The sequence below is a fragment of the Heterodontus francisci genome, unplaced genomic scaffold, assembly GCF_036365525.1.
Source record: "Heterodontus francisci isolate sHetFra1 unplaced genomic scaffold, sHetFra1.hap1 HAP1_SCAFFOLD_590, whole genome shotgun sequence".
Lineage (NCBI taxonomy): Eukaryota > Metazoa > Chordata > Chondrichthyes > Heterodontiformes > Heterodontidae > Heterodontus > Heterodontus francisci.
The window spans coordinates 380,647-404,839 of NW_027142138.1; the positions used below are offsets into that span (position 1 = coordinate 380,647).

The 24,193-nt window shown below is 42.6% G+C and overlaps 1 protein-coding gene across 1 annotated transcript in view; it reads right to left on the reverse strand.

The window, feature by feature from the left end:
* Positions 1–240: 240 nt before the first annotated feature.
* LOC137366672 (probable G-protein coupled receptor 139) overlaps positions 241–24,193 on the reverse strand; it is a gene marked incomplete at its 5' end in the record, with an annotated part of 28,738 nt that continues 4,785 nt past the window's right edge. Inside the window, 2 exons of the mRNA XM_068028351.1 lie at positions 241–1,139; positions 22,073–22,249. Of these exons, the coding sequence (XP_067884452.1) occupies positions 241–1,139; positions 22,073–22,249 (1,076 nt within the window). The remainder of the gene's footprint in view (positions 1,140–22,072; positions 22,250–24,193) is intronic.

Sequence of the window (24,193 nt, forward strand, 5' to 3'; positions counted from 1 at the left end):
TTGCCATAGTGACAGACCCTACTGCTCTGCATGGCAGAGATCTAGATTACAGAAGCAAAATACTGGGATGCTGCAAATCTGAAATTACATCAGTGAATACTGGTTATATTACACAGGGACAGTTATTATGAAGTTTGACTCGACACCAGGAAGGATCTATATGATTGACACCTTCGGGGAGAGTTTGTTGAAATTAGGCTGGTTTCAGTTCTGATGCTGGTTAGTCTACAATTTTTCTGATCATTTAATTAATTTAACAATTCGAGTAAAGGGATATTTCACAACATTCTTGAACTGCTCTCGGAACTTCGCCTGTGTCACGGCATAAATACAAGTGTGTGTGCAACAACTCAGAAGCTGCAGCATGAAACCCATTTCTTCCACAAAATCAGGTAACCATACAGACTGATACCCCAAACCCCACATTCTGGCCCATATATAATAGAGCATTAACATTGCCCATAACAGTATGAAATTCCCCGAGATAACTACGAGCAGAATAATGGATTTCCTTCGGCTCTGCATCTCTGGGTCTCTGGGACTCTCCGCTCTGCTGTGACCTCGGAGTCTCCTGCGTACTTTGCTGCTCACTAAAATGTGGCTAACGGTGAATGCGTTGAACAGCAGAATCAGAAAAAATGGGACACAAGGGTTTAGAATGTGATGAAGGAACTCAATCGTTGTCCAGGCTGGAGAGAACCAAACATCAACTGTTACAAAACAAAACCAGGGCGTGTTCGCTAACCGATAGTGATCTGTTAACATGAAATACCAGAAAATGTTCTTTAAACAACTCAGCACAGTCACTGTTCCCAGGACCACAATCGCCGTTTTCTCGGTGCAATATTCAATTCTCAGATTCTGGCGACAAATGGCCACAAATCGATCAAAGGTGAAAGTGACGGTGAACCAGACAGAACAATCTGTGGTTGCAAAGAGCAGGACAGCATGGATATTACACCCACGGATGGACTCCAAGAAAATAAATTGTTTGTTATAGACAATTGGAATGTGCCTCAATATCAGGTCGAATATAATGACCAGTAGATCTGCCGCTGCCATGGCCATCAGGTAGTGAGTGACACATTTGGAGAGACCACACTTTCCTCGAGACAGGATCACAATCGTTACTAAGTTAACTGTAAGGAAGGGTAATACACAAGGAAAATACATATCAACCTGGGAAGACAGTTATCAGTTTCACTTATTACGTTTTGAAATTTAAAAACGTGCTACAGTCTCCAGTAATGTATTGAAATGATTGTACATGAAAGAAGAAACGGAAGTTCTCTGATATGGTAGAAGGCAGAAGAGATCAATTGATGAAAGAATGAAAGAGAAATTATTGAACTCAATTTTGATCATAATCCCATCCTCCCTTCTTTCCCTGACTGGCTTATAAAACTGTTTTATATTTAAATACTCCCAAATCTCATAAATATTACCATCTTGAAACATTAATTCTGTTTTTTCATCCACAGATGCTGCCAGAATCACAGAGTTTTTGCAGAGCTGAAGGAGGCCATTTGCCCCATCGTTTCTGTACTGGTTCTCTGAAAGAGAAATTCCCTCAGTCCCATTCCCCTGCCTTCTCCCCATAACCATGCACATTCTTATTTTTTTTAATTAACTGTCTTATTCCCTTTTGAATGCTTCAAGTGAACCTGCCTTCACCACGTTCTCAGACAGCACATTCCAGACCTTAACCACTCACTGCATGAAAAAGATTTTCCTCATGTCACTTTTGCTTCTCTTTCCAAATAATTTAAATCTGTGCCCTCGTTCTCGATCCTTTCATGAGTGGGAACAGTATCTCTCTATATACCTTGTCCAGAACCATCATGATTTTGAATACCTCCATCAAATCACCTCTCAGACTTCTCTTCTCCAAGGAGCATAGTACTAACTTCTCCAATCTATTTTCAGAACTGAAATTCCTCATTCCTGAAACCATTCTCATGAATCTTTCCAACGTCCTCACGCCTTTCCTCAAGTGTGCCGACCAATGTTTGACACAATACTCCAGCTGAGGCTGAACTAGTGCCTTATACAAGTTTCATATACTGTATGCTTTATTAACTGCTTTCTCAACCACTTCTGCCACCTTCAATGAATTATGGACATATACACCAAGGTCCTTCTGCCCCTGCACCCTCTCTAGAATTGTGCCCTTTATTGTATATTGTCTCTCCATGTTCTTCATGACCAAACAAATCACCTCAGATTTCTCTGCATTCAAGTCCATATGCCACCTAAGTGCCCATTCCACCAATTTGTCTTTGTCCTATTGAAGCTCTACAATATACTCCTCACAGTTCACAATGCTTCCATGTTTCGTATCATCAGCAATATTTGAAATTGTGCCCTGTTCACCAAGATCTACGTCATTAATAGATATCAAGAAAATCAAGCGTCCCAACACTGATCCCTGGGGTAATTGACTACAAACCTTCCTCCAGCCTGTAAAACATCCATTAACCACTATTCTTTGTTTCCTGTTACGAAGCCAATTTCGTATCCATGTTGATACCGTCCCTTTTATTCGACGAGCTACAACTTTGCTCACACGTTTGTTGTGTGGCACTGTATCAAACGCCTTTTGAAAGTCCATGTACACCACCTCAACAGCATTGCCCTCAACAACCCTCTCTGCTAAACCCTCAAAAACTCCAGCAAGTTAGCTAAGCATGATTTTCCCTTAGGAAATCCATGCAGGCTTCCTTAACTAAGTCGCATTTGTCCACGTGAGTATTGATTTTGTCCCGAATTATTTTTTCTATAAGTTTTCCCACCACCCAAGTTAAACTGTCTGACCTGTAATTGACATGCTTATCTTTACATCCTTCTTTGTACAAGGGTGCAACTTTTTCAATTTTTCAGTCCTTTGGCATAACCCCTGAGTCTAAGGAAGACTGAAACATTATGGCCTGTGCCTCTGCGATTTCTACCCTCACTTCCCTCAGTATCCTTGGATGCATCTCATCCGGCCCTGATTCTTTATCCACAATTAGTTCATGCAGCCTAACTAATAATTCCTCTAATCAAATTTAAATCCCTCTAGTGTCTGACTTACCTCCTCTTTCAACATTGCTGCATTTTCTTCCTTGGTAAAGACGGGTGCAAAGTATTAATTTAATATCTCAGCCCTCTTCATCCATGTGTAAATCCCCTTTCTGGTCTGTAATCGGCCCAGTCCTCTTTTTAGTACCCCTTTACTATTTGTATTCTGTAAAAAGGTATGGAATTTCTCTTTATGCTAGCTGCCAGTCTCTTTTCATGCTCTCTCTTTGCTTCTTTTATTTGCTTTTTGACTTCCCCTCTGGAACTTTTATATTCAGGCTGGTTTTCAATATTATTTTCTCCATGGCATCTGTCATAACACACTTTTTCTTCTTTATCTTAATCTCTACCTCTTTGGTCTTCCAGGGAGCTCTGGCTATACTTTTTCCCATTCAAGGGAATATACTTTGACCGTGCCCGAACTAAGTCTTCTTTGAAGGTAGCCCATTATACATCTACCAATTTTCCTGCCAGCTTTCGACTCCAATTTTTTCGCCCAGCTACATTCGTACCCCATTAGACTTGGCCTTCACCCAGTTAATTATTCCTACCCTGGATCGTTCTTTCTCCATTTCCATAGTTACCCGAAACCTTCTGATGCAATGATCACTATCCCCTACATGCTCCCCTACTGATCATTGATGCACTTGGCCCACATCATTCCCAAGAACCAGAACTAGCAGTCCCTCCTTTCTTGTTGGACTAGCAACACACTGGTGCAGAAAACTTTCCCAAACACACTCTAGGAATTCTTGACCTTGACTTCCATTTGCAGTACTATTATCCCAGTCTATGTTTGGATATTTAAATACCCCCATTAAAGCTACACTATAATTCATGCCGTCTCTGTAATTTCCTTGAGCATGTCTTCCTCCAAGTCCTTTCCACTAGCTGGTGGCCTAAAGACAACACCGAGAAATGTAACTGCACCTTTTTTGTTCCTTAGCTCCAGCCAAATGGATTCTGTCCTCGACCCCTCTGGGACGTCCTTTTTCTCCAGCTCCATAATGCTTCCCTTAATCAATACTGCCACCCTATCCCCTTTTTCATTTTCTATCTTTACTGAACATCTTGTATCCAGGAATATTTAAACATAAGGAAGAATTCCAAGAGTGGGACCCACCATCCGTCATTAACTTAAACAGTTAATGGTGGTATTAACCTTAAAGAAAACGCCTACAATTGCATAAAGAAGGAGGTTGGTCAGAAGATTGGACGTAATATTAAAAAAGGCAAAGAATGACTTGAAAGATTGATAAGGAAGGTAAAATTAGAGTACGAGGGAAAGATAGCTAGAAATACAAAGACGGAGAGTAAGAGTTTCTATAAATACTTAAAAAAAGAAGAGTGAATAAAGTTGGTTCTATAGAAAGTGAGTCTGAGGAATTAATAATGGATAATAAGGAGATGGCAAATGAATTGAACAGATATTTTACAACAGTCTGCACTATTGAGGATACAAGTAACATCACAAGTAACTGTCAGTCAGGAAATGGAAGGGAGGGAGGAACTCAAGAAAATTATAATCACCAAGGAAGTGGAACTGAACAAATTGTTGGAGCTGCGGGCTGACAAGAACCGTGTCCTGATGGATTTCATCCTAGGATGTTAAAAGAAGTGGCTACTAAGATAGTTGATGCGTTAGTTTCAATTTTCCAACATGCCCTAGATTCGGGAAGGCACCACTAGATTGGAAAATAGCGAATGCAACTCTTTTATTCAAAAAGGGAGAGAAACAGAAAGGAGGAAATTGCAGGCCAGTTAGCTTGACATCTGTCTCAGCACAAATGTTGGAAATTATTATTAAAGACGTAACAGCAGGGAATTTAGAAACAATCAAAGTAATAAGGCAGTGTCAACATGGTTTTATGAAAGTAAATCACGTTTAACCAATTTATTGGTGTTCTTTGAGGGAGGCATTGGTGATCCCACATCTTTAGTACACTTCTGGTTTTCTTATTTAAGGAAGGATGTAAATGCGTTAGAGGCAGTATGGAAAAGGTTCACTAGACTAATACCTGGAATGAATGGGCTGCCTCAGAAGGAAAGATTGGACAGGCGAGGCATGTATCATTTTGCAATTTAGAATAGTAAAAGGCAACTTGATTAACACATATAGGATCCTGAGGGGTCTTGACAGTGTGGATGTGTAAAGGATGTTTCCCCTTGTGGGAGAATCTCGAACGAGGGGTCACTGTCGCAAATACAAGACAGAGTTTAGTTTTAGTTTAGAGATACAGCACTGAAACAGGCCCTTCGGCCCACCGAGTCTGTGCCGACCATCAAGCACCTATTTATACTAATCGTACACTAATCCCATATTCCAACCACATCCCCACCTGTCCCTATATATTTCCCTACCACCTACCTATAACTAGGGGCAATTTGCAATGGCCAATTAACCTATCAACCTGCAAGTCTTTGGCGCGTGGGAGGAAACCGGAGCACCCGGAGGAAACCCACGCAGACACAGGGAGAACTTGCAAACTCCGCGCAGGCAGTACCCAGAATCGAACCCGGGTCCCTGGAGCTGTGACGCTACGGTGCTAACCACTGTGCCACTGTGCCGCCCCACAGTGATGAGTAGAATATTTTTCTCTGAGAGAGTCGTGAGTCTTTGGAATTATTTTCCTCAAAAGGCGGTGGAAGCAGAGTCTTTAAATATTTTAAGGCAGAGGTAGTTGGATTCTTGATAAATAAGGGGGTGGGGGGTTATTGGGGGTAGTTGGGAATGTGGAGTAATCAGTTTAGCCATGAACTTATTGAATGTCGGAGCAGACTCGAGGGGTCGATTCGCCTATCCCTCTTCCTAATTCGAATGTTCGTATGAGTTACCTGTGTGGTTGGTGAAGGGGAACCGGTGGATGTATTGTACTTTGTTTTCCAGATGTCATTTGATAAGGTGCCGCAACAGAGGTTATTGCAGAAAGTAAAACTCATGGAGTAGGGAATAACGTTTTGGTATGGAGAGAAGATTGGCTAGCTAACAAGAAACAGAGATTAGGCACAAATGGGAATTTTTTGGGTTGGCAAAGGATAACGAGTGGTGTGCCACAGGGATCTATGCTGGGGTCTCAACTTTGACAATGTATATAAATGACGTAGATGAAGGGACAAAAGGTATGGTTGCTAAATTTGCTGATGACACAAATATAGGTTAGAAAGTAACTTATGTGCGGATATAGATAGGGTAAGTGAGTGGGCAAAGACCTGGAAAATGGAGCATAATGTGGGAATGTGGGAAATAACCCATTTTGGCAGGAAGAATATAAAAAGCATATTATCTAAATGGTGAGAGATTGCAGAGCTCTGAGCTGCAAAGGGATCTGTGCTCCTGGTGGATGAATCACAAAAAAGTTAGTGCGTAGGTATAGCAGTAATTAGGAAAGCTGTCCTTTACAAAGTAATTCCTGACAACGCAGCGGCTCGCTGACGTCATAAGAGCGCGCCAAGTTTCGCACATGCGCATAGCATCTTGGCAGGACTAAGTGGGCGTGGAAGACTTAACCGCGCAGCGCAAATGTCATCGCTAATCCACACCTGGCCCATCTTCCTACCTGCACGATGCAGCATCATCGGGCATCCAGCCCCCGACTGGGCTGGAACGAGCGGCACAATGGGAGACTTTGAGGCTGGACCTTTTCCCCCGAGCTCCACGCCTCGATGCTTCGTCACCTCAGCTGCTCGCTCCAGACTTCGCTGCTCCCCTGCCCGATTGTTCTCTCCTCAGCACCCGGTCTCCAGCCACTCGCACCCAGCTGCCCTCCAAGCCCCCCGTCCAGGCCTGACCGCTTCCCTCTTCTGAGCCACTCGCTGCAACGTGCCACGTCACCTCTTGTTTCTTCGAGCCGCATGCGGAGACAATCAAACGTGGGAGCGACTGGCCAACAGGAGGGAACCGGTGGGGCCTGGAGTGAGCGGCTGAGGGGGGAAGCGGCTGTGGGGGCAGAAAGCGATTCGCCGAGTGGTAAGAGCGGCCAGTGGGGCGGGAGCTAGTAGCTGCGTTCGGGTGAAGTCAGTCATTCACACGCATCTAATCGAATCATTATAACGAATTGGCAGCACATTTCATACTCTGCCCGATTTCCTTTTCCAACTATTGAGGTGCCAATTCATTGTCTTCCAAGAGAAATGCAGTCATAAAATTACTTTTGTATTTCATAGAATTGCTGGAATATTAAATGGATCTGAAGATTACCGTTTGTATCATATAAATACGTAGTAACATGTTACTGGGCGTCCATGCAACCTAATGTAAGGTTAGTTTGCTGGAACGATATAGCAATAAGAATTTCCTGTGACAAATTGAACAGCGCCATCTTCAATAAAAGCAAAATACTGCAGATGCTGGAAATCTAATATAAAAACAAAAAATGCTGGAAATCCTCCGTAGGTCTGGCAGCATCTGTGGAGAGAGAAGGAGGGGGAGCGTTTCAGGTCAGTGACCCTTCATCAGAACTGACAAATATTAGAAATGTAAAAGATTTTGGACAAGAAAAGCGGGGAGAGTGGCAAGAGATAAAAAAATAAAAGGTGTTGATAGGACACGGTCACAGAATAACTGACCAGAAGCTCATGGGGCAAAGGCAAACAATATGTCAATGGTGGGCTGAAAGGCAAAGAATTAGTACACATAGTTTGAGAATAGACTATAAAGCACAAAGAACTCCAACCACAAACATTAACAGACAACATAAACGGTGGTAGGCACAGTAGAAACAAACTAAACACCCTAAAAAATCCGAAATAAAATCACTAAATAAAAAAAGACAAAAGGAAAAATAATAACTCAACTGTAATAGGCTCATGCTCTGAAATTATTGAACTCAATGTTCAGTCCGGCAGGCCGTAGCAGGCCTAATTGGTAAATGAGAAGCTGTTCCCCGAGCTGGCATTGATGTTCGCTGGAACACTGCAGCAATCCCAGGACAGAGATGTGAGCATGAGAGTGGGGGGTGGGTAGTGGGGGTGGGGGTGGGGGTGGGGCGGGGGAGATGGTGTTGAAATGGCAAGCAACTGGAAGCTTGGGGTCGTGCTTACGGACTGAGCAGAAGTGTTCTGCAAAGCGGTCAGCCAATCTCCGTTTGGTCTCCACAATCTACTGGAGACCACATCGTGAGCAGCGAATACAGTATACTAAATTTAATGAAGTACCTGTAATTCGCTGCTTCACCTGGAAGGAGCGCCATCTTTAGGCCTGGCAGCTGCCTGAACGTCGCAGACACTGATGTTGCAGTTGAAGAGCCTGCATTTGCGCAAGTGCAAGTATTGTGCCACCTGGTGACTGCGTTGTCAGCAAACACAGCCTACCGTTTATTCCGAGGGGAATTGAATACACAAGTCGGGTGGTTTTGCTTCAGCTACAAAGGGCATTGGTGAGACCACATCTGGAGTACTGTGTACAGTGCTGGTCTCCTTATTTAAGGAAGGATGTAAATGCGTTCGAGGCAGTACAGATAAGATTTACGAGACTAATTCCTGGAATCTGTGGGCTGTCATGCGAGGAAAGACTTGACAGGCCAGGTTTGTATCTCTTGGAATTTAGAAGAGTAAGATGCGACTTGATTGAAACACATAAGAACCTGAGGGGTCTTAACAGGGTGGATGTGGAAAGGATGTTTTCCACGTGGAGAATCTAGAACTAGGGTTCACTCTTTCTAAATAAGTTGTTGTCCATTTCAGACAGAGATGAGGAGAAATTTTTTCTCGCAGAGGGTCGTGGGTCTTTGGACTTCTCTTCCTCAAAAGGTGGTTCAAGAATAGTCATTGACTATTTTGAAGTGAGAGGTAGATAGATTCTTGATAAGCAAAGGGGTGGAAGGTTATCAGAGGGAGGTGGACATGTGGAGTAATCAGTTCAGCCATGAACTTAATGAATGGAGGAGTAGGGACAATGGGCCGAATGGCCTACACCGACTCCTCATTTGTATGCTCGTATATTTAACACTCAGTCATGCACTTCTTTGAGCCAGGTTTCCGTTTTAGCCACACCATCATATTTGCACAAGGATATCTGCACCTATACCTCACCAGTCTTATTAACCACACTCCATGCATTCACAAAAATGCACATTAGCCTGATTCATACTTTATTACATTTACCACTTACTCTGACCCCACTTACTAACGTACTATTCCTAACTCTCGTGCTATCTGTCTCCCCAAGTATGCTGTTCCCCTTTTGTATTCCTCTCTAGCATTTGTTCCTTTTCCCCATAACCCTGGCAAGTTATCAGCTTTGCTGCCTTCCAATCTGAGTTCCCTCTCAGGATCCTATCACCTAGCAATTAAGTTTTAACCCTACCCAACAGCACTCGCAAAGCTCCCTGTCAGGATATTTGTCCCAGTCTTGCTAAGATGCAACCCGCCCATCTTGTACAAGTCCCACCTGCCCCAGAACTGGTCACAATGTCTTACAAATCTGATGTCCTCTCTCCTACACCATTGCTCCAGCCGCGTGTTCAATCGCTCAATTCTCTTATTCCTATGCTCACTCACACGTGGAACTGTGAGTAATCCACAGATTACTGATTTTGAAGATCTGCTTTCCACTCTCCTTCCTAGCTCCCTAAAAGCTGCGTTCAGGACCTCATCACCCTTCTTACCTATGTCATTGGTACCAATGTAGACCACGACCTCTGACCCTCCCCCAGAAGAATGTCCTGCAGCCTCTCAGTGACATCCTTGACCCTGGCACCAGGGAGGCAACACACCCTCCTAGAGTCACGTTTAATGTCGCAGAAACGCCTGTCTATTCCTCTAACTAATGCATCCCCTATCATTACGGCTCTTCATCTACTTTTCCTCCCCTGCTATGCAGCTGAGGCACCTGTAGCGCCACAAACCTGGCTTTGACTGCACTTCTCTGAGGAACCTTCACCCTCACCAGTATCCAAAATGGAAAACAGATTAGCGAGTGCGATCTTATCAGGGGGCTCCTGCACTACCTACCTGGTTCTCTTAGACTGTCTGGTGGTAATCCATTCCCAATCTGCCTGCATTCTCCTAATCTGTGGTGTGCCCATCTCCCTAAACGTGCAATCCACCTAATGCTCCACCATGCAGATGCACAGCAGTGACTCCAGTCACTGCTCGAGTTCCAAAACCCAGAGCTCAATCTTCTGCAGCCGGTGACCACTTTCTGCATATGAGTTTGTCTGGGACAAGTGGTGCGTCCATGATTTCCCACATGCCACAGGCTGTACATTCCACTCGGCAGAGCAGATCTGCCATACCTTAACTTTATTATGAGTAGAATAGCTTGCCGGGTACTCACAAAACAGCTCCATCCACTGCACTGAAGTAAGAAACAAATACTGAAGGGTTAAAAGTAGAAATAAAGTAAAATTGTGCCCACTTCACGGAATGCACCACTCACCAAACTCGCATCTTAACACTCAGTTTGCAATCTGCGCACTGTGAATCTAATAAACCTAAAATGATAATAAAGCTTCGCTAATATTAACAAACCTTACTATCAGTAAACCTTATAAATTCTGATAAACCCTAATCATGCTAAATGCAGCTTATGCATTATGTTGTCCTAATTTGAACTAATGCACTTTCTCACTGCGTATTGTAAATGCTAAAATTCGCTTTAGTTTTTAGTTTATATCCTAATATATCGATCAGGTCTTACAATATATTTGATCTTAATTATATTAAAATTAAAAGCTTAACTGTGCACTCAACATGTGACTATTCAATACTCTGTGTCCCTGCTCGCTCTGTTGATTGTGACCTCAGTCTGATGTCACTTTTCAATTTTACCCCGACTCCTGTTTTAGTCTCTCTGTCTCCGGCCTCGGATTCTTTCCCTTTTGGTGTGCTTTTTTAAGCTCCGCTCCTGCTGTGCTCACTCTCTTTTTCTCTCTCTCGGCCTGTCTCCAGCTTTCCACTCTATCCCTTTTGCTGCCCTTTTTAAATCTCCGCCCCTATTGTGCTCTCTCTCTCTCTCTCTCTCTCTCGGTCTGTCTCCAGCCTCCGACTCTGTCCCTTTTGGAGTACGATTTAATCCTCCGCTCCCGCCGTGCTTTTTTCTCTCCCTTGGCCTGTCTGAATATTTTCAGCATTTTCATATTTGAAGCTCCCACAGTACTTGGGTCTTGTACAAGAATTTAATGCTTGATGGACTACAATATGTTCTCACCTGTGACAGGTAGCATGGCAATAAATTATGTTCAAACAATGATTGGAAATGAAGACATTAAAAAGTCAATGGAACAAATAATCACGGCCGTCACTAAGTTACCTGTAAACAAGGGGGATTATCAGGGAAAATATACATCCCATTGGTAGAACAGAACAGCAGTTGAAAGGAGTTCAGGTGGCAGTTGTACATTTGTAACCACATTCAGTGAAAGATCTAATGATTATAACTGTGACAAGGCTTCCAGATGGAGACAGGGCTTTAATTAAATAATTATGATTGGACATGGAAATAGAGGAAAAATAAAACAAAAAACGGAGATGTCAGCTACATTCCGATGCTGATTGAGAAGTAAATAAAATAAAATAATTAAATTATACTTGTGTAATAGCAGATTTGTAATAAACCAGAAGCCCTGTATATATTGATGGGGCTGGTAACAGACGTAAGGGTGCCTTTAATCGCCATTGTGGTGATTTTTTTTCGGACTGCAGGGATGTCCTTAGTGTTCTCCAGGATTCCGTACTAGGCTTGCAGCTGTTTCTGATATACATTAATGAATTGGGTGTCGGGGTAAAGGACATAATGTGGAACTGTGAGTAAGACAAGCAGATTGTAAATATAGTGAAGAGTGAGGAAAATAGTAATGACCTTCAAGAGGACAAATGCAGGTTGTTGGAATCGGTGGGAAAGCAACAACAACCACAACTTGTAGTTGTACAGCGGCTTTAAGGTCAAAAAAGGTCCCAAGGCGCCCCATGAGAGCTTTATAAAACAAAATATGACAGCAATCCACAGAAGGAGAGATCGGATCAGATGGATAAAAGCTAGGTCAAAGAGTTGTTTTAAGGAGGAAAGCTAGGTATAAAGATGGAGGGGTGGAGGGAGGGAAATCCTGAAGTTAGGGCTTTGGCAACCGAAGGCACGGTCAATAATGGTGGATCAATTGAAATCAGTGATGTTAAAGTGTGCAATTATCTCACAGAGTTGCAAGATGGAGGATATTACGGCGATAGGGATGGGCAAGGCCATGGAGGGATTTGAAATGAAGGATGTGAATTTTAGTATCAAGAGGCCGCTTGAATGGGAACCAATGCAGACCAATGAGCATAGCAGTCATGGGGAATAGAACTTGATGGAGTTAGGACACGAGCAGCAGAGTTCTTAATCATCTCAATTGTATAGAGTGTAGAATGTTCGACTCCAGCCTGGAGTGTATGGGAATAGTTAAGTTTGCAAGGAACAAAGACACGAATGATGCTTTTGGGAGCAGGTGGCTTTGACAGGGAGGACGTCAGTTGACACTATGGAAGGTTAAATAGGCGCTCTTCGTGCTGGCGTGATTATGTGATCAGAAGTTCATCTCGAGGTCTCATATTGCACCAGGGTTGTGATAAGTATGTATAATATCAGGCAGTGCCAGGCAGAGGGATGAAATATGTCGCCAGGGAAGGGATTTTGAATTGGGGACCGAAAACAATGGCTTCAGTCTTCCCAATGTTTAATTGGTATGACTGATGTGGGAGGAAGTACATTTTGGTAGGGGTGAAAGAGGAGAGACAAAACAAACTAAATTATTCAACTTTAAATAACGTTGACGAGCAGAGAGCCCTTAGGGTGTTTGTACGCAACTCATTGAAGGTGGCAGGACTTGATAAGAAAGCAGTTAATAAAGCAGATAGTAACATCGATTTTATAGATAGAAGCATCGAGTACATAAGCCAGGATGTTATGCTAACCCTAAATACAAGTATACATACTTTCGCCCCAGGCTGCCTGAAGTATTGCGTCCAATGCTGCGGACCAAGAGTTTGACCAGCACAATTCTTGGGATCATGGTTACAGTTATGTGATTAGACTGGAGAAGTTGAGATTGTTCTCCTTTGAGTAGAGACGTTTAAGAGCAGATTTGGTAGAGGTGTTTCACATTATGAAGGGGTTAGATTGATTAGAGTAAGAGGAACGGCTTACAATGTCTGAAGAGTCGATCACCAGAAGACATAGATGTAAGGTGAATGGAAAACGAAAAATAAGGACAAAGGAGCAGGAATAGGCCATTCCACTCATCGTGCCTGCTCTACCATTCAATGTGATCATGGCGGATCATCCACTTCAATGCCTTTTGCGCACACTATCATCATATTCCTTTATGTCATTGCTTTAGATGGCTATGAATCTCTGCTTTGAAGATACTCAATGACTGAGCTTCCACAGCCCTCTGGCGTCGAGAATTCCAAAGATTCACAACCCTCTCAGTGAAGATATTTCTCCTCATCTCTGTCCTACGTGGCCCCTTATTTTGAAATTCTTCCCCCTCGTTCGACAATCCCCAACCAGGGGAAACATCATAGCTGCATCTACCTGTCTATCCCTTCAAGTACTTCGTAAGTTTCAATGAGATCACCTCCCATTCTTCGAAACTCTAGGTAATACAGGCCCAGTTTCTCCAAACCCTCTTCACAGGACAGTCCCGCCATCCCCGGAACAAGTCTGGTGAACTTTCGTTGCACTCTGTCTGTGGCAATAATACCTTTCCTAAGGTAAGGGGACCAAAACTGCACAAAGTACTCCAGGTGCGGTCAAACAAAGGTTCTATGCAACTGAAGCAAGACTTTGATATTCCTGTACTGAACTCCTCTTGTGATAAAGGTTAAAATACCATCAGACTTCCTAATTTCTTGCTGCACCTGCATATTAGCTTTAAGTGATGGAAAGATGAGGACACCCAGGTCATTTTGTACATCTACACTTTCTAACCCCAGATGGGACATGAGAGAAATCTACTTATGCAACGAGTGGTTAGGATTTAGAAAGCGCTGCCTGATGTTAATATAGAAACATAGAAAAATAGGAGCAGGAATAGGTCATTCGGCCCTTCGAGCCAGCACCGCCATTCAATACGATCATGGCTGTTCATCCAAACTCGGGACCCTGTTCCCGCTTTCTTCCCATATCCCTTGATCCATTTAGCCGTAATAACTAGAACTAACACTTTCTTGAATATATTTAATGATTTGCCTTCAACTGTTTTCTGTGGTTGAGAATTACACAGGTTCACCACTCTCTGGGCGAAGAAATCCCTCCTCAGCTCAGTCCTAAATGGCTTACCCCTTATCCTTCGACTGTGAACCCTGGTCTAGCACTCACCGACAATTGAGAACATCCTTCCTGCATCTAGTCTATCCACTCCTGTCAGAATTTTTAGTGTTTCAATGACATCCCTTCTCATTCTTCCAAACTCTAACGAATACAAGCATAATCGACCCAACCTCTCTTCATATGTCAGTCCTGCCATCCCAGGAATCATTCTGGTGAACCTTCGCTGCATTCCCTCCATAGCACGAACATCCTTCCTCGAAAAGGAAACAATACTCCAGATGTTGTCACAGCAAGACTTGTATAATTGCAGCAAAACACCCTTGTTTCTGTATGGAATCCTCTCGCTATGAAGGCCAACATACCATTTGCCTTCTGAACTGCCTGTTGCACCTGCATACTTACATTCAGCGACTGGTGCATAAGGACACTCATGTCACGCTATACCTCCCCCTTTCCCAATCTGTTACAGTTCTGCCTCTGTTTTCGTCACCAAAGTAGATAACCTCACATTTCTCCACATGATACTGCATCTGCCATGTATTTCCCCACTCACTCAACCTGTCCAAATCACACTTGCACTTCTCTGCATCCTACTCACAGCTTACACTCCCACCCAGCTTTGTGTCGTCAGCAAACTTGGATATATTACATTCCGAAGAAGAGTCACTGACCCGAAACGTTTACTCTGCTTCTCTTTCCACAGATGCTGCCAGACCTGCTGAGTGATTCCAGCATTTCTTGTTTTTGTTTCAGATTTCCAGCATCCGCAGTATTTTGCTTTTATATTACATTTAATTCCCTCATCTATATCATTAATATATATTGTGAATAACTGGGGTCTTCGCACTGATCCTTACGGTACCCTCGTAGTCACTGCCTGCCACTCGGAAAAAGACTCATTTATTCCTACTCTTTGTTTTCTGAATGCCAACCAGTTCTCTATCCATGTCAGTACGTTACCCCCAATCCCATGTGCTTTAGGTTTCCACATTGTAATGTGGAAACTTATCGAAAGCCTTGTGAATGTCCAAATACACCACATCCACTGGTGCTCCCTTATCAATTCGAACACGGTGGTGGATACAGATTAACCAGTAGCTTCCAAAGGGGATTTGGATAAATATTTTCAGGAGGCAAATAATCACGGATAGTGGGAGAGAGCCGGTCAGTGGGATGCACTGGAATTAAAAGACGTTTGATGAAGTAGCAGACAATAGTCTTGTTACCAAAATTGAAACATATCGGATTAAAGGGCCAATGGTAGTATGGCTCGGAAATTCGATGAGCGACAGATAGCATGAGTGAACTGTTGCTTCTCAGATCGGCGGGGAGTATTGGCCAGGGATAGTATTGCATCAACTGCTCTTTTAATGCATGTTAATGCCACGGACTTGCGTACACAGTGGATAATTCTTAAGTTTTCAACTGGCATGATATTTGGAACTGTTAATAAACTGTGAGGGGATACCAACCGACTTCAGGAGGATCGCGAGCGACTGGTGATATGGGCAGGCACCTGGCAGAAGCAACTGAACGCAGACATATTTTGGAAGGAAATATGAGGGAAGGCAATGTAAAATAAAAGGTACCATTTCAAAGCGGGTACAGGAACAGAGAGACCTGGGTTGTACGCACATGCATCTTTGAAGGTGGCCAGACAAGTTGAGAGGTCTGCTAGAAATGCACATAGTTTCCTAGCTGTACAAAACGAGACATAGAGCAATGGAAGTCAGGAAGAAATGTTTATCTTTTATACATCATTGGTCAGCCCAAAACTGGAGAATTGTGTCCAATTCTGAATACTAACATTTTGAAAGGATGTCGAGGATAAAAGCACAATACTGTGGATGCTGGAAATCAGAAACAGAAACAGAAAATGTTAGAAATACACAGCAGGTCTGGCAGCATTTGTAGAGGGAGAAACAAAGATAACGTTTGAGGTCGATGCCTTTTCATCAGAAATTGCTAGAACTTCGTGAAGATGCAGACTGGTTTACCAGAATGATTCCAGCGATCTGGAACTTCATTTAGTTGGAGAGATTAGAGAAGCTGTGGTTGTTCTCTTTCGAGCAGGGAAAGGTAAGGGAAGATTTCATACACACAGATTTTCAAAGTCATGAAGGGTATTGACAAAGAAGTTAATGCAAAACTGTTACCATTGCCAGAAAGTTTGGTATTAAGAAGGCAAAGATTGAAAGTAAATGGCAGAGGTCCAGAGGTGAAAGGAGGAGATTTCTCTTCCAGAGCGAGTAGCTGGGATCTGGAATTCACTGCCCGAAAATATAGAGTCATAAAGACATAGCAATAAGCCATTCGGCCATCAATCCATTCAGGCTCTCTGCAGAGAAATCTGGTCAGTCCCATTTCTTTGCTTTATTCCCGTTGTTGTGTAAGTATATTTCCATCAGGCATCCATTAAAATTCCTTTTGAAATCATGTATTGTCCCCACTTCCAGCACCCTCATAAACAGCAAGTTCCAGTTTCCAACCACTCGCTGCATTAAAAAAGACATCCTTGCAACTTCTGCTGAAACCTTAAATCAGTCTCCCCTGGCCCTGGTACCATCAGGTAATGGGAACAGCTTTGCCGTGTCTGGCTTACCATAATATTGTGTGCCTCGATCGAATCACCCCTCAATCTCCTTTGTTTCAAGGAGAACAGCACGAGCTTCTACACCCAAGCCTTGTAAGTAAAATCACTGATCCTTGGAACCATTCTGGTAAATCTTCTCTGCACACACACAAAGACCCGCACATCCTTTTCAATGTGTGGCGAACACAACTGGACACAATACTTTAGTGGGGACCTAACCAGTGTTTTATGCAGGGTCAGCATAATTTCTCTGATTTTGTACTCAATGCCACATTTTGATGAAGCACAAGGTCACATACGCTTTACTAACTATTGTCACAATATGCACCGTCCTCTTCAAATATAGATGCACAGGAATACCTCCAGTTGCCTCTATCCCTGTACACTGCTGAGAACTGTGCAATGTAGTCTATATTGCCTATTGTTAACCCTTCTGCCAAAATACATCACCTCACTCTTCTGTCTATTAAATTGCATATCTCACTTGCCTGCCTGTTTTTCTAGGTTATCCACGTAATGTTATCGTCTATTGGCACCATCTTCACTTTCTTCCACACTCCAAGATTCTTTCTTTCTTTCTTTCTTTCTTTCTTTCTTTCTTTCTTTCTTTCTTTCTTTCTTTCTTTCTTTCTTTCTTTCTTTCTTTCTTTCTTTCTTTCTTTCTTTCTTTCTTTCTTTCTTTCTTTCTTTCTTTCTTGCTTCCTTGCTTTCTTTCTTCCTTTCATCATTTCTTCCTATCTATCTATTATTCATCTATCCATATCTGTCTCTCTATCGACCTATCTATCTATCTATCTATCTATCTATCTATCTATCTATCTATCTATCTATCTATCTATCTATCTATCTAAAATAAAAGCAAAATACTGCGGATGCTGGAAATCTGAAACAAAAACAAGAAATGCTGGATTCACTCAGCAGGTCTGGCAGCACCTGTGGAAACAGTTAACTGAACTGCCGGACTGAACATTGAGTTCAATAATTTCAGAGCATGACAACCCCCCACTTTACTTTCATTTTTAGTCATTTTTAGTTATTTTTTCTTCCTTCTTTTTTTTTTTACATTCCTTTTTACATTTTTTACAATCTTTTTTTGCATTTATTTCATTTCATCTTAGTTTGTTCAGTTTGCTTACCCACTGTTTTTTTCAGGTTGTTTTTCTTCAGGTTTGCACTTGCTGCTGTTCAATATTCAGTATATTCACACCTAATATGTACTAATGCTTTGTCTTTCAACACACCATTAACATATTGTTTGCCTTTGATCCGTGACCTTTTGGTCAGCTATGTGGCCTGGTCCAATCTGCACCTTCTCCTTTGTTATCTCTTGCCCAACCCCCACCTCACTTGTTTATAATCTGTGACTTTTCGAATATTTGTCAGTTCCGAAGAAGGGTCACTGACCCGAAACGTTAACTCTGCTTCTCTTTCCACAGATGCTGCCAGACCTGCTGAGTGAATCCAGCATTTCTTGTTTTTGTTTCTATCTATCTATCTATCTATCTATCTATCTATCTATCTATCTATCTATCTATCTATCTATCTATCTATTTATCTATCTATCCATCTATCAATCCATCTGTACATTGTTACGGTCAGGTAAGGAGGCTCGAAGGGCTACCCTTTTTTCCATCTCCCTGTCTGAACACAACAGGTCTATTTCTTTTTATTAAAGTAGATGTACTGGCCAATTCAGTAGTTATTTGATTACTTGCATGCAATCATCATAAATTGAACAAATCTGGAAGGTTTTCTTGAGTTTAACAAAGAAAGAGGTTAACTTTGTTGTACTAAACAGAACTAATGAAAATAATAAATAACGCACCAACTTTCACTCGCTCACACACAGACAGACACACACACACACACACACACACACACACACACACACACACACACGCACACACACGCACACACACACACACACACACACACACACAAGGATTACAGACAGACACACAGCACACAGACTGGCGAAAGGTAGATTGGTTGAGTTAGCGTCCTTAGAAAATAGTTCTGTGGGGTTTGGTGATTTGGCTGTCTTCCAGCTGACTTTGGTGTTCTGATGCTTTTAGTTTTGAGAGGTAGATGATTGGTTTGGTTGATCTCCTGGAGACACCGATGCGGGAGATTTCCTCCAACAGGGTTTCTGACTGCAGCTGGAGGATGCAAAGGTCAACAGGCAGAGTTCGATGCTTGTAAACCAAAATGAAGAGAGAGAGAGAAAGGCCTTTCAGAGTCTAGAAGCTACTCATTGCTGCTATGGACATGGTAGTATTGTTTCCAGTCTGGCAAAAAACGACAGATAGTTCTTTTAAACATCCTGTGTCTTGGTTCTTGATCGGATGAGCAGGCATTTCATCTCGACATCACAGGCCTTGCAACGTAGTATACTATAGGATAGAGTGTTGCAAGTTAGGTGGCCATCTTTAGCTGCCAGCAAAATCATCCTTCACCTGTTCTCTTTCAAAATTCTTCAAAAAATAAAGATTCTAATCTCCAGTCAGAGGATTAAAGAAATTGAGCAAAGCAAGTTGGTGTGACTATCTCTCTCTCTGTCTCTCCTTGAGCTTCAATTCTGTCAACCATCCTTTTTAAGTGACACTTCGTGAAACTCGTTCTTAAAATCCATATGGTCAGCACCATCGCCTTCTCTTCATCAACGTTCACTGTTGCACAGACAAAAAAAAATCCATGATATTTGTCAAGCACGCTCTGCCTTTTACAAATCCGTGCTGACTATCTTCAATAAGCTGTGCCTGCTAATTTTATCCTTGGTTATTCTTCGGAACACCTTACCCAACACTGATGTTAAAATGACTGGGTGCTAGATATGTCCTTGCACCCTCTCTCAAGTGTCACGTTGTCCCATCCCCAGTCCTGTAGCCTCTTTACCCGTATCTAGAGAAGATTGGAAGATTATGGAAAGCCCTTCCACTATCTCCACCCCGACTTCTTTGGCAACCTGTGGTGAAAGCTACCCAAACCAGTTATCATATCCACTTTAATCATTGTCAGTCTTTCCATTACAACGAACCTATCAATTTTCACTCCATCCATTACCACTCCCATCTCTGCTTCTACCTATTTTCTGTCCGCAGCATCTTCTTTCGAAATCCCCAATGCAAAAGTACTCATTTAGTGATCTAGCCTTGCTCTGTTCTCTAAGCCTATAATCACCCTATTTTTCCCTAGTAAGCTACACAGCGCCCCCTGCTACCCAATGACTATGCATATGCAAAATAAGATTTTTGGCTTCCCTTCCATGTTGACTACCATTTTATCCTCATTTTCTCTCTTTGCGAGTCTGATTTTCCTCTCTCAACATGTTCTATTTGACCTGGTTCTGAATTGAAGACTTCACCTGATATGCATCACGCACCCTTTTTTGTTTCATCGTATTCTCCATCTCCCCTGTCAGCCAAGAAGCCCTGGCTTTGATTTCACTGCAGTTCGCCCTTTTTGGAATGTACCTCGCCTTTACCTGCAGCATCTGCTCCGTGAAGTTCACTCATTGTTCCATTATATTTTGTTCCTGTCAGTCTCTGGTCACATTTTATAATTTAATAATAGATCCTTTCACATCCCAATGAATTAGACCTCTTCCAGCCTGGAATTGCCTGAGATTGTCCCTTGCTCTTCCCTATTACGAGTCTAAAACTCATAATGAATTAACCACTCTTGGACAAGTGTTCCACATGGAGACCAGCTTCACATAGCCCACATCATTCCCCAGCTCCAGATCCTAGTTGGGCCGAGAGCATCCAGGTCAAGGACGTTTTCCTGAACATATTTCAAATAATCCTCCCCTTTCTTTCCATTTACTCTTAACACGATCCCAAACGATATTTGGGTACTTTAAACCCCAATTTTACTCCATATTCCAATTGCACCTCTGTGACTTCCCTAAAGATTTGCTCCTCACTATTTGAACGCCTATAAAATAGCCCCAGGATTGTGATCAAATGCGTTTTCCTTCTGAACGCCAACCAAGTGAATTCTGTCCTTGCTCCCTCAAGGGCATCCTGTTTTTTCCAACAATAAGATGTCTTCTATAGTCAGTGCTGCCACCACACCTCCATTTTTTCCTTTCCTATCGTTTCTGAACACTTTGCATCCTTAAATAATAAGCACTATGACCTCATCATTTTATGCCACGTTTCTTTTAGTGCTGCTACACCACATTCCACATGGTCATTTGTCCTTTTAGCTCACTAATCTTATACTCCACACTTAGACGTTTACATACATTCATTGTGAACTTCTCTTTTCATTCCTCAGAGTCCATCTCAGTCCATTCCTATATAACAGACTACTACTCTCTTCTCTACCACTATACAACACGTTCACTTTATGCCTTTCATTCACATACTGCTAGACACACTCTGATTGAAGCTTTAAATTTCCCACCTGCTGGTTTATGATAATGTACCAGTTTCGGAGAAATACTCACCAATCAATCACTAAGCTGCTTTCCTGTCACGTCACACTGTGTTTATTTTTTTGTCAACACAGTCAGCTTGCTCTGAACCAGCACCCAGACCTTTCATCTTCCCACCGTTCTCTCTGTGTTCTCACTCTCAATGCAGCTCTGTCACCAGTATTCCCCCCCCCCCCAACCAGGCTCGCTATGATATTGCTCTCGGTGCTGCACTGCCACCACTCTTTTAACCATTCTGCCGGTCTCACAATGTGTTGTGCGGCATGAGAGGATGTCGTTTTGTTTAAAGGAAATGCCAATGAGTTGATGAATTCGCTATTATTGACGCCCACATGAGCCCATTACACCTCTTCTGGCATTGCCGGCAGGTATTCGGCGCTGGACTCTTGCATTGACCTCCCTGGGCACCTTCTCCCATTGGCATTGGCAGCAGTTCCTTGAGGGTCTCCAACCCCTACACCCCCAAGAAATCATTGTCTCTCACCTCCTTTCAACCTCCATGACTTCGCTCCCCAGTACTAAATCAGTGAACCGCGAACCTCTACCGTATTCCATTTGCCTTGTCTCCATTGCATTGTTCATAGTCAGCAGCAGCAGCCTGCTGTGATTCAGTGGATGTAGAGATTTAATGAGGGGAAACATCAGCTGCAAGGATGAAAAAGTAAATTGCAAGAACAGTAATGCAGTTAAACATGGTTTCTAGAATTAATAACGGGATAGAAAGACTAACCAGGAACGCCAACAATTGCAAGGAATGGATAGTAAATGTAGCAAATAATTTCAAGTGCGTATTTAATCCGATATTCTAATGGTAGCAAATCGTAATACGTGGAAAGATAGTGAAGATCCGAGGATAAACTCCTGTCCATTCTTGTAATATTCCAATCCATTGTTCTCAGTGTCTGATCTATCCACTTCCTGTTTCTGAAGCCGCTGATCACTGTTCGTGCTGAAGCTGCTGGTCCTACTAATATTATGGGATAACACATTGAAAGGAGTCCCTTATTAATAGAAGAGGGAAACTCTCCAGTGACACAATTAGGATCCATGGAGACTGATGTTAATCACATTCACTGAACAAATAGATTCAGTTAACCCATTCCAATGTAATACCATTTGTGAAACAACAAAATTGAACGTTTACAAGTTCTGGATGGGATGTTGGAGGGTTGTTGTAAGAACAAATGTTGGAAATAACAGAGACATTGGCCTCTTTCAATCCTCCTTGGACCTATCAGTGGTACAAGATCATTGGAGAGTTACAAATGTTCGAGCTTGTTCATAAAATGCGCGAGAGATGAACCCCGTAACCACCACCAGTCAGCTTAACGTCGATGAAACACTGGGAAAAGTTTTAGAGTTTATAATCTAGGACAAAATAATTTGTGGTTTGGAAAAGAATAAAATGAGTTTCCAAATGTCAAGCAGCACAGAAATGGTAATACAAAATCGTGTATGGCAAATGTGATCGAGTCATTTAATAATGTAATGGAGAAGGTTGATGAGGGTAGCATGGTTGATGTAATATACATTGGCTTTCTAAATGCGTTTGATCAAGTGCCATTTAATAGACCACTTAGAAAAACTGAAACCCAGAATTAAAGGGGCACTCTGGGTATGACACTGACTAAGGGGATAAAGAAGGTGTGAGTGGTTGTTGTCCAGACAGAAGGGGAGTATTTTATTTATTTTATTTCGAGATACAGCACTGAAACAGGCCCTTGGACCCACCGAGTCTGTGCCGACCATCAACCACCCATTTATACTAATCCTACACTTATCCCATAATCCTTCCACATCCCCATCTGTTCTTATGTTCCCCTACCACTTACCGACACTAGGGGCAATTTATAATGGCCAATTTACTTATCAAGCTGCATGTCTTTGGTGGTGGGAGGAAACTGGAGTACCCGGCGAAAACTCACGAAAACACAGGGAGAACTTGCAAACTCCACACAGGCAGTACCCAGAATTGAACGCGGGTCGCTGGAGCTGTGTGAATGTTAGCGGGAATGAATCTGGAAGAATCACTCGACACTCAGGTCTTCTACAATGTCAGACAGTTTATTGAGTTACGCCAGCGGGGAGCAGGTCACTGGGCTGTCCAGATGCCTCTCCATTGAACAAAGGAAAATCATCCATACTTATACATTATTCAAACAGTTACTCAGCCCATCCTGGCTGGACGTGATCCAATCATAACCGTTATTGATTACATACATTACACATATTACCAATTAGATTATTCATTACGCATCATGTGGCTACGTGATCAGCTCACAGCAAGCCCCCGATCATCTTGTGATGTTTCCCAAACCCCCTTATCAACTATCCTTGAGTCTTCACAATGAATCATTCTACCTTTATCAAGCTTGCATTCCTGATTGCTTCGTGCAGTCTGCAGTTACACAAAGCAGCTGTCTTATACACTGATATGAGGGGGCCTCCTTGGTCAGGCTAATTGCCTGTGCTAAGCAGTACCATGCTCGAGGCTGCAAGCTAACTAACTTGTCCCACAATGCCTTGGGTAAATACTCCATTTTGTAACAATATGTGGCTATACTTTCAACTTGTATATGAGTAGATATATATATTATTTTGGGCCTCCTTATCTCGAGAAACAATGGATACTCACATGGAGGAGGTCAGTGGTTTGTGAAGCAGCACCTGGAGTGGCTATAAAGGCCAATTCCAGAGTGACAGGCTCTTCCACAGGTGCTGCAGAGAAATTTGTTTGTCGGGGCTGTTGCACAGTTGTCTCTCCCCTTGCGCCTCTGTCTTTTTTCCTGCCAACTGCTAAGTCACTTCGACTTGCCACATTTTAGCCCTGTCTTTATGGCTGCCCGCCAGC